At 46.6% G+C, this 11924-nt stretch overlaps 1 protein-coding gene across 4 annotated transcripts in view; it reads right to left on the bottom strand.

The window, feature by feature from the left end:
• Positions 1-1384: 1384 nt before the first annotated feature.
• Positions 1385-11924, bottom strand: part of tmem68 (transmembrane protein 68) — a 15915-nt gene continuing 5375 nt past the window's right edge. For all 4 annotated transcript variants that reach the window (XM_056420816.1, XM_056420814.1, XM_056420818.1 and 1 more), the window contains exons 4-9: positions 7624-7723; positions 7308-7475; positions 6349-6542; positions 4951-5011; positions 4641-4780; positions 1385-2410 (exon numbers count right to left, since the gene is read on the bottom strand). In XM_056420816.1, the coding sequence (XP_056276791.1) occupies positions 2306-2410; positions 4641-4780; positions 4951-5011; positions 6349-6542; positions 7308-7475; positions 7624-7723 (768 nt within the window). In that variant the 3' untranslated portion in view covers positions 1385-2305. The remainder of the gene's footprint in view (positions 2411-4640; positions 4781-4950; positions 5012-6348; positions 6543-7307; positions 7476-7623; positions 7724-11924) is intronic.

Raw genomic sequence — 11924 nt, 5'->3', positions numbered from 1 at the left:
CCGGCCTCAAGATGTTTCATTTGTTGTGTGAGGTTGAAGCTATAATCTGTATTTATCTTTGTATTCTTATTGAGGATTGACACTGACAGTGCAACACATCAGTGTGTCCTTATATTTTCATCCAAATTATAAAAGCAACAACATTTTGTTCTCTTAGAATTAAGAATATTGCAATGTAATAACCCCGGAGATGTGAAGTCCAGAGGTTAGCCATCCCCCCAGAGCCAGAGCCACACGTTGCACAACCCTTCATCTCTTGTCCATGGAACATATATTTTGTGACAGGATTGTAAGAAGATGGTCTATCGGCCACAGACCACGGCATGGGCCGCCATGATGACCACGCCCACATTAACGAGAGGGAGAGGGAAACATGTAAAACATATAAGAAATATCAACTTTTTTATTTATTTAAAGGGCTATTTAGGTAGTCAACAAACAAACATAAAGTACCTCACACTTAAACTTGGGAAACAATATTAATTCTAATAATTTTCTGGAGGTTTTAATTGCTGGGGTCAAATTGACCCCGAGGGTGAAATATGTAAGTAAATGTGAAGGTAACAGGAGTTAAAGAATGCTGTGTTCTGGTGTGTGTGTGTGTGTGTGACTATTGGTCAGTTACCTTGTTATCATACGTCTGTGAGCTCAGGTCAGTGTCTGGTTGCTCCCGGCAACGACGCATGAAACTCAAACTGTAAAGACAGCAGAACAAAAGGTGAGTGGAGCTCCCCACTGGGCTCAGGCTCTACGCAGCAGCCGCTCCACAAGTCCTCCAGATCAGCCTCAGACACGCCTCCTAAAGTACTGTGGACATTTATACACTTACTTTATACAATATCTCTACAAATATGAGGTATTAAAGGAGGGCTGAGATACATGATCCTGGCCACCGTGTAATTCTCGATTATAGAGACAACCTGAGCTGCGTCTTTGGACTGTGGGAGGAACCCGGAGAACCCGGAGAACCCACACTGATACGGGGAGAACATGCAGACTCCTCACAGAATATTAATATAGTTTTAATTACTCAGCAGCATATGAAGTAATAAGAATTAGCGCCACCTGAATGCATCACTGATTATAATCCAATCACAGGCCTCTAATCTGTATTATAGTACTTTTAGTTTGTTAATTCTAAATACTTGTAACAGTGTTTTTAAACTGTAGTAAATCTACTTAAAGTTACAAGAAACTTTCATGACAGTGAATGTGGAGGTGAAGAAGAACACGAGCAGACACGTTTACTTCTGTGGCTTAAACCATTCATCAGCTGCTTTTGTTGTTGTTGTTGTTGATACTACTAAGAGTCCAGACCCGGTGCGCTCTAGGGGCCTTTAGCAGAACCCTGATAGAACGGAAGGAAATAACAGCATGACACGTCTTAATAAAATAGATTTATTGACAGGTGGAAGTGCATCTCCAAATTTAAAAGTGCAACATTTAAATCATGACATCATTTACAAACAGGCGTTGCACGCGGAACGAGGCCTCCGGTCCGGAGCACGCCCGGCCTCCCACGGGCCTCTTCAGGAGCCGGACCGGGAGTCAGACGTCAGACACTCGGACCACGACGCGCTCACAGGAAACATTCGATGAATCACGATATTTACAAACCAACGCATGCACACGGTAAAGTGATCGATCAGGATGTGTAGAGATGATAAACACGACAGAGAGGAGACTCAGGCGCTCACACAGCTCCGTCTCTCTGAAGCTTCTATTTAAAGAGGGGACCTGGTGGTGCTCCTCGGCCCCGTTGCTCTCGTGTGTGTGTGTGTGTGGAATTTCAAACCTCGTAATCCTCGATTTACGATTAAGCGTTGTCATTTTCAGCAACGTCACGTTTCAGTCGGAAGAAGTCAACTTGAAAAACTTTGCATTGACTTTATAAACGTCGGCACCGTGTGAGAGTTCACCTTCACCTTCAGAGCAGAACCACTGAAGCGGTGACTCACCGAGAGGACGAGCCTCTGGCGGACGACAGCGTCCTCACACCAGGATCCAGAGAACTGAATCCCATCGCGGTCCCCGGAGCGTTGGGCAATGAGCGAGGAGACCGGAACGCAGCCGATGACGTCGAGTCCAACGTCTCAACTTCAGGGAAAGACTTCTCGTCGTTGAACAGATTGGAAACGGGAGTCAATGTGAGCAAGGAAGCGTACCGGAAGTAAAGAAATGCACGCGTGGAACCTCGGCGGTCGGGACGCGGTGAAGAAAGCTGAGCAACCATCCCAACCTGCTCCACGGCGGCGCGGCCCTTTGGGCCGTCTCCGTCCCGCTGGTGTTGCTGGTGTTGCTGGTGTTACTGGTCTTTGTGCTTGCGGTGGAATCTCTCCAGCAGGGCTCTCAGGATGTTCCCGGGGATCTGCTGGTGCCGGTCGATGAGCGCCTGGACGGCCTGCTGCACCTGCAGAGCGGCGGCACAGGGTGAGGGGCGGAGCCGGGTCATCATCAAATATACACACGCAACTTTGTTTACATAATAACGCAAACAGACGCACACATTGAACTAGAACGGGCACTCGGTAGAGCGCATACCTTCACATATCACAAGATTGGGTCTTGAACTATGAACATGTTGGCATTAGTTGCCAATTGGATACAAATTGACCGCTATGGTAAAAAGAAGATTTTGACCTTTTCATGACCTTGACCTTTGACCCGATCGATCCCAAAATCGAATCAAATGGTTCCCGGATAATAACCAATCATCCCACCAAATGTCATGCGATTCGGTTTAATACTTTTTGAGTAATACGAATAACACGCATACAAATAAATAAATAAATACACGGCGATCAAAACATTACCTTCGCATTTTCAATGCGAAGGTAATAATGTTGTGTCCACTGAATGCTGCGGGATGACGTTATAGAACCGTCCCCTTCCTAAAACTGCTGGGAAAAAACGTAATAAATGTACTTTTCACTTTCACCCAGTTAAATGTTTCCAACTACCAAATATCATGAAATCTCAGATTCTTAAGCCTTTAATTTATCGTAGTTGTGCATGTTGAGGATTATCCAACGCATCGCCTCAGACACAACGACCCCGTGGAGACCAGCAGGTTGTGCTCAGTCCACAGCCCCAAACCACCGGTCCATCTCACGCTCACTCGCCATCGAGACCCGGGGAGCTCCACCTCCCGACCTCAGGGCGCGGTCACACCAGACGCCACTTTTAGAAGAGCAGCCGCTCCAAAGACGCGCGGTGCGCCTGTGGAGCGACCGACCGTTGACTTTGGGTTCACGATATTTAAAAAAGAAGGAAAGAAAAGAGTTCGGCGAATACCACCGTCTAGTCCACGCACTTAAAGAACGCTAGAAAAACATGCCGCGCTGCATTTAAAAGGCGCGGCTGAAAGGCGTACCGTAGGTAAACAATGGTTTTGCTAGCGACGCGTTCTTGAGAGTCGTGTCTGTCGCGATGGAGCCCCGAGGGCCGATGGAGCCCCGAGGCCGATGGAGCCCCGAGGCCCGATGGAGCCCCGAGGCCCGATGGAGCCCCGAGGGCCGATGGAGCCCCGAGGGCCGATGGAGCCCCGAGGCCCGATGGAGCCCCGAGGCCCGATGGAGCCCCGAGGCGATGGAGCCCGAGGCCCGATGGAGCCCCGAGGCCGATGGAGCCCCGAGGGCTATGGAGCCCCGAGGGCCGATGGAGCCCCGAGGGCCGATGGAGCCCCGAGGGCTATGGAGCCCCGAGGGCTATGGAGCCCCGAGGGCCGATGGAGCCCCGAGGCTGATGGAGCCCCGAGGGCGATGGAGCCCGAGGCGTGGAGCCCGAGGCGATGGAGCCCGAGGCTATGGAGCCCGAGGCGATGGAGCCCGAGGCGATGGAGCCCGAGGCTGGAGCCCGAGGCTATGGAGCCCGAGGCCGATGGAGCCCGAGGCCGATGGAGCCCGAGGCGATGGAGCCCGAGGCCGATGGAGCCCCGAGGCCGATGGAGCCCCGAGGCCCGATGGAGCCCGAGGCGATGGAGCCCGAGGCCAATGGAGCCCGAGGCCGATGGAGCCCGAGGCGATGGAGCCCGAGGCCGATGGAGCCCCGAGGCGATGGAGCCCGAGGCCGATGGAGCCCGAGGCGATGGAGCCCCGAGGCGATGGAGCCCGAGGCCGATGGAGCCCGAGGCCGATGGAGCCCGAGGCCGATGGAGCCCCGAGGCGATGGAGCCGAGGCGGCGATGGAGCCCGAGGCCGATGGAGCCCGAGGCGATGGAGCCCGAGGCCGATGGAGCCCGAGGCCGATGGAGCCCGAGGCCGATGGAGCCCGAGGCGATGGAGCCCGAGGCGATGGAGCCCGAGGCCGATGGAGCCGAGGCCGTGGAGCCCCGAGGGCCGATGGAGCCCCGAGGCTGATGGAGCCCCGAGGGCCGATGGAGCCCCGAGGGCGATGGAGCCCCGAGGGCCGATGGAGCCCCGAGGGCCGATGGAGCCCCGAGGCCGATGGAGCCCCGAGGGCCGATGGAGCCCCGAGGGCCGATGGAGCCCCGAGGCCGATGGAGCCCCGAGGGCCGATGGAGCCCCGAGGCCGATGGAGCCCTGAGGGCCGATCCGCCGCTTCACGCTGCTCACTGTCTCTCTGTGAGGGTCATCGCTCACATGCTGAGAGGGGAAGAGGGGAACAGAGTGAATGCCGACCTTCTCCGCCAGCTCCGCGGTGTTCACGTCGGGGTCGTACGGGATCGGGTCGCCGAGGAACGTCCGTAACTTCACAGGGAATCCGCCGTACACCGGAGCGAAAGGGATGCGAAACCTCTCGTACTGCCAGCGGAAAAACCCTGAATCAAAAGACGAATACGAGAAGGAATGTAAACAGAAGCCTGAGATGGACGTGTGTTCATCTCAGACAGCAGACGGACAACACAGGTGTGGTCGTGTTCTACAGGACACGTATCGACCCACAGGTAGTGGGTGTGTGTCAACGGAGCTCATGCGCTTCCACACTTACAGAGAGGTCCCAGAGATCTGAAGCCTTCCCGCAGATTTTGAGTAAACATTGGAATCACCGGCTGGAAGACAGGGAGAGAGCGAGAGAACGAGAGGATGAGAGGATGAGAGTGGAGGGCGGCCGCGTCCACACGGCGGACATTAGATAGGCAACACTGGGTTGGTATTGGCAGAGGGGGATGATGCCTTCGGCTATGAGACAGTTAGACAATACTTATTGACTATTTTAAATTAAATGTGCAATGTGGCCGTCATACAATAAAATAATGTGATAAACCGAATGTGAAGATATACAGGACTGTCTCAGAAAATTAGAATATTGTGATGAAGTTCTTTATTTTCTGTAATGCAATTAAAAAAACAAAAATGTCATGCATTCTGGATTCATTACAAATCAACTGAAATATTGCAAGCCTTTTATTCTGATTTATTGCTGATTATGGTTTACAGCTTAAGAAAACTCAAATATCCTATCTCTAAATATTAGAATATCATGAAAAAGTATACTAGCAGGGTATTAAACAAATCACTTGAATTGTCTAATTAACTCGAAACACCTGCAAGGGTTTCCTGAGCCTTGACAAACACTCAGCTGTTATAAATCTTTTTTTTAACTTGGTCTGAGGAAATATTAAAATTTTATGAGATAGGATTTTAGAGTTTTCTTAAGCTGTAAGCCATAATCAGCAATATTAAAAGAATAAAAGGCTTGCAATATTTCAGTTGATTTGTAATGAATCCAGAATGCATGACATTTTTGTTTTTTTAATTGCATTACAGAAAATAAAGAACTTTATCACAATATTCTAATTTTCTGAGACAGTCCTGTATATATATAAAAATAAAAAACCTATATATTTATATAAATATATTTGAGATGATAAGTGCGATTATATCAATAATATATCAAAATATATATCTAATGTAAACATATTTATATATAAACATGTATGTAAATATATATAAATATTTATATCTGGACATATATACACATACATATTTATACATAAACATATAAATAAACACATACAAATATGTATATATAAACATGTATATAAACATATATATAAATAAACACATTAAAATACATAGATATATATAATTAGATATATACATAAATGTATATATATTTATTTTTTATATTATATTATTATCTAAAATATTTATATATATATATATATAGAAATTAATATATGAGATGTATAGAATGTACATTTTCAGCAGATTTTCTTAAGCGATATTTTATATATATATTTATACACATACATACACATATATATACATTTATATATGCTGGAAATGTCCACTCTATACCTTTAAGAGGTAAGCCGTGTAACGTGAATGTCTTCGATGTCGTGAACCCTGCAGACGGTGGCGTGGGTCAGGAAGCACAACGCACCACCTGAGCGTCGATGGCCACCTGGGCGAAGCCTCTGCGTTTGCCCCAGAGCAGCGGGTAGGTCTCGTCACTGAACAGAGCCTCCCGCACGCCGCCGGGGGAGATGCCCAACAGGTGACCGCTCCGCAGCGCCCGCACACACTCCTCCTGAGGGCCGTGGATCACACTGAACACCTCCAGCAGCAGCTTGAAACCTGGGGGGGGGGGCGATGAAGGCGAGGATACATGACAATAAGAGGGGAAGAGCACGAATAAATCAAGATAAAACTGGGGTTTTTAAGTGAGGGAAAAATGGAAATAAAATAAAAGAATAAATACAGAAAAAGGCTCCCTCAAACAATGCTCATTAAATGTGTGCAAAGAATAGCATAGACTTCTATACAACCAGAGGAGTCACCCCCTGGTGGTCAGGAGAGAGAATGTAGCTTTAACACATGAAGCATAGACTTCTATACAACCAGAGGAGTCACCCCCTGGTGGTCAGGAGGGAGAATGCAGCTTTAACACATGAAGCATAGACTTCTATACAACCAGAGGAGTCACCCCCTGGTGGTCAGGAGAGAGAATGTAGCTTTAACACATGAAGCATAGACTTCTATACAACCTGAGGAGTCACCCCCTGGTGGTCAGGAGAGAGAATGTAGCTTTAACACATGAAGCATAGACTTCTATACAACCAGAGGAGTCACCCCCTGGTGGTCATTAGAGAGAATGCAGTTGTAACACATGACTTCTATACAACCATAATTATTATTTTAAAACCAAAAGGAGTCGCCCTCTGCTGTTCAGTAAAGATAAAGCAGGTCTTAAAGACACTTTACTACTTTAGAACCGCCTGGTTTAGAGTTTTTACATCTGGATTAGGGCCTAACTTCTGATTTTCAAAATCTATTCCAACAACAAGCGCTGCGACGGTAAACCAACACATGAACTGAGCGTTTGCATTGAGGAGCGAATACCTGGAATTCTGAAGAGGAAGTGGTCGGCCACGGAGTGGCAGGTGCGTCCCCTCTGGAGGATGACGCTGGCCAGGAAGTAGTAGTAGTCCACGGGGATCGCTCCGTGGTAGTAGACGATGAGCGCCGGGCCGGAGGACGGGATCTTCTCCAGGCCGTGGATCTCATAGCCTGGACACACAGGAGGCATCCACGACATCACAACTACAGACACACTACAGACAGACTACAGACAGACACCGACTACAGACAGACACATACTACAGACAGACATACAGACTACAGACAGACAGACACAGACTACACAGACGCGCCTCACCGTGCCAGATGGCGCCGTGGCCGTCCCACAGCGTGGCCAGGGTCTTCCTGGCTCCGTCCCACAGGTTGTTGCAGTACGCCTCCCTCAGCTGGTTCTTCCTCTGAGGAGGAGACAACAGGCTTCAGTCACATGACCAACGGCTGACCTCCAGGACTCAGTGTGTACATGAACTGGAGTTGAGACCAACAGGGAGAATTCAAAAGCATACACTATATCCCACGTAGATTAACATGTGAATATAACACATTTCAGGACTGTTCAAAAACTTTGGGGATTACATTTCTTTTAAATTACTTTCCAAGCCTGTAAAACATTTTTAGGTTCCATGACTTCTCCAGGTTTTCCATGACTGCAGATTACACCAACCTGGGCTTCAGATAGCACCGTTACCCTGAACTCTCCTTTTATTGCACAAGTAGAGATATTAATGCATTAAGATACACGTCAAACTCATAACCGTCGCATTGAAAATGCAGAAAGGTTATGAGTTTGATCGCTGTGTATTTGTATGCGTGCGTGCGTGTTATTCGCATGAGTCAAAAAGTATTAAACCGAATCGCATGAAATTTGGTGGGATGATTGGTTATTATCCGGGGACCATTTGATTAGATTTTGGGATCGATCGGGTCAAAGGTCAAGAAAAGGTCAACGTCTTCTTTTTACCATAGCGGTCAATTTGTATCCAATTGGCAACTAATGCCAACATGTAGTAGCAGCCATCTTTGAATCGAGCCTATTAATTAATCCTCAACCAAAATTACACTACACCTCATTTGAAAGCCTTGTTCTTAGTCTTTCACATCCAACCTGGAAAACACTACAGCCAATTCGATTTGTGATTCTGTACCGGCCACCAGGTCCATATTCAGAGTTTATATCTGAATTCTCAGAATTTATATCAAGTTTGGTTCTTAAAACTGATAAAGTTATTATTGTTGGAGATTTTAATATCCATGTGGATGTTGATAATGATTGCCTTAGTGCTGCATTCATCTCCTTGTTGGACTCGATTGGCTTCTGCCAGAGAGTACAGAAACCCACTCACAGCTTTGGCCACACGCTTGATCTTGTTCTTACTTATGGCGTTGACATTGAGCATTTGAACGTCTTCCCACAGAATCCTCTTCTGTCAGACCACAACCTCATAACTTTTGAATTTATACTACCGGAGTGTACTCCGTTAGTCAAAAGTTTCTACACCAGATGTCTAACTGACAGTGCTGTAGCTAAATTTAAAGAAGCGATTCCTTCTGTATTTGATTCGATACCACGTCTCAATATAACAGAGGACTCCTGGTCTAACTTTAGTCCGTCCCAGATTGATCATCTTGTTGACAGTGCCATAGGCTCCTTGAGAATGACACTGGACTCGATAGCCCCTCTGAAGAATTAGACAGTGAGGAAGAGGAGGTTTGCTCCCTGGTATAACCCTCAGACCCGCAAACTGAAGCAAACGTCACGAAAGCTTGAACGCATATGGCGTTCAACTAATCTCGAAGAATCCCGCTTAGTTTGGCGAGATAGTCTTAAAACATATAAGAAGGCCCTCCGTAATGCCAGAGCAGCCTATTACTCATCAGTAATAGAAAAAAATAAGAACAACCCCAGGTTTCTCTTCAGCACTGTAGCCAGGCTGACAGAGAGTCACAGCTCTGTGGAGCCGAGCATTCCTATAAACCTCAGTGGTAATGACTTTATGAACTTCTTTAATGAAAAGATTTTAACTATTAGGGACAAGATTAATAATCTCTTGCCCATAACCAGTGCCAATCTGTCCTCAAGTGGAATGGCCTTGGAAACCGCTGTATGCCCTGGTGTATATTTGGAGGGCTTTTCTCCCATCAACCGTGACCAATTATCTTAAACGGTTTCTACTTCGAACACGTCTACCTGTCTCTTGGACCCCATCCCGACGAGGCTGCTTAAAGACGTTTTGCCTTTAATTGGCGGCTCTCTATTAGATATGATCAATGTGTCTCTGCTAACAGGCCACGTACCACACTCCTTCAAGGTGGCTGTTATTAAACCTCTCCTGAAGAAGCCCACTCTGGATCCAGAGGTGTTGGCTAACTACAGACCGATCTCTAACCTCCCTTCCTCTCCAAGATCCTTGAGAAAGTGGTCGCAAATCAGTTGTGCGACTTTCTACATCATAATAGTTTATTTGAGAAATTTCAATCAGGATTTAGAAAACACCACAGCACCGAGACGGCACTGGTGAAAATTACAAATGACCTCTTAATGGCAGCAGATAAAGGACTCATCTCTGTCCTGGTCTTGTTAGACCTTAGTGCTGCATTCGACACCATTGACCATGACATCCTGTTACAGAGACTGGAGCAGTCGATTGGCATTTCAGGCACGGCACTAATTTGGTTTAAATCCTATTTATCAGATCGATCTCAGTTTGTATTTGTAAACGATGACGCCTCGATAACCACCAACGTTAATCACGGAGTTCCACAAGGTTCTGTGCATGGACCAATTTTATTTACCTTATACATGCTTCCTTTGGGCAATATTATCAGGAAACATTCCATAAACTTTCATTGTTATGCAGATGATACTCAACTATATTTATCGATAAAACCAGAGGAGAGCAACCAACTCGGTAAAATTCAAGCATGTCTTAAAGACATAAAACATGGATGACCTGCAACTTCTTGATGTTAAACTCAGACAAAACCAAGTAATTTTAATCGGCCCTGAGCACCTCAGAGATCAATTATCTGGTGATGTGGATTCTGTAGACGGCATTGCCCTGGCATCCAACACCACTGTAAAGAATCTTGGCGTTATCTTTGATCTGGACTTGTCCTTTAACTCCCACGTAAAGCAAATCTCAAGGACTGCATTCTTTCATCTACGTAATATTTCAAAAATCAGGCACATCTTGTCTCAAAACGATGCAGAAAAATTGGTTCACGCGTTCGTTACTTTGAGACTGGATTACTGCAACTCCTTATTATCAGGCTGCTCTAATAAATCTCTTAGGTCCCTCCAGTTGATCCAGAATGCTGCAGCTCGTGTTCTCACTAAAACTAAGAAAAGAGATCACATCACTCCTGCACTAGCTGCTCTGCACTGGCTCCCAGTAAAATCAAGAATCACTTTTAAAATTCTTCTCTTAACCTACAAAGCCTTGATTGGTGATGCTCCATCATATCTTAAGGAGCTTGTAGTACCATATTGCCCCACTAGAGAGCTACGCTCACTAAATGCGGGACTACTTGTAGTTCCTAGAGTCTTAAAAAGTAGAATGGGAGCCAGAGCCTTTAGTTATCAAGCTCCTCTTTTATGGAACCAGCTTCCACCTTCAGTCCGGGAGGCAGACACAGTCACCTCGTTTAAGAGTAGACTTAAGACCTTCCTCTTTGACAGAGCTTATAGTTAGGGCTGAATCAGGTTTGCCCTGGTCCAGCCCCTTGATATGCTGCTATAGGCTTATAGCTGCCGGGGGACGGTTAGGATGCACTGAGTACCTATCTCCTCTTTTTTCTCTCCTTAAGGATGAATTTTCATCTCTCAATCACACGTTACTAACTCTGCTTTCTCCCGGAGTCCTTTTGACTTTACGTCTCATGGGGTCATCGGACCCTATGAGACGGCATAGATCCTATCTGCCTGATGGATCGTCTGGGTCGTGGAATTCCTGCTCATGACTACGCCACTGTCCTGTTGAGACTCCGCCCACTCCTCCTCCCCACCGCCATCTGCCTGATGGATCGTGGAGGTCTCCATCGTGGAATATGCCTACTATGAACTATTCATACACTCTGTCATATTCATTGAATGTATTTTAACTCTAAATCTGTCCTTCTGTACACATTACATCTATTGCATCTGTCCATCCTAGGAGAGGGATCCTCCTCTGTTCTCTCCTCAAGGTTTCTTCCCTTTTTTTCCCCCTGAAGGGTTATTTGGGAGTTTTTCCTGGTCCGATGTGAGGTTTTGGGGCAGGGATGTCTATGTGTACAGATTGTAAAGCACTCCGAGACAAATTTGTAATTTGTGAAATTGGGCTATACAAATAAACTGAATTGAATTGAATGTTCATAATTCAATGCCCAATCTTGTGATATGCGAAGGTATGCGCTCTACCGAGTGCCCGTTCTAGTTCATAACTCAGTGCCGCGTGGCCAGTGAGACTGGAGGTCATCGACACTTTAACCTGCTGAAACGTCACCTTCATCACTGCCTTATGTATGTATTTGGTTTCCTCTGTATATTTAGTATTAAGTCATGTTATTGTGTTTTATTTTTAAAATCTTTTATTAATGCCCTAATGTGCACCCACTGCT

The sequence above is a fragment of the Pseudoliparis swirei genome, chromosome 8 (genome assembly GCF_029220125.1).
Source record: "Pseudoliparis swirei isolate HS2019 ecotype Mariana Trench chromosome 8, NWPU_hadal_v1, whole genome shotgun sequence".
NCBI lineage: Eukaryota > Metazoa > Chordata > Actinopteri > Perciformes > Liparidae > Pseudoliparis > Pseudoliparis swirei.
The sequence above is the reverse complement of the archived record's forward strand: the minus strand, read 5'-3'. Positions and strand labels throughout refer to the sequence as shown.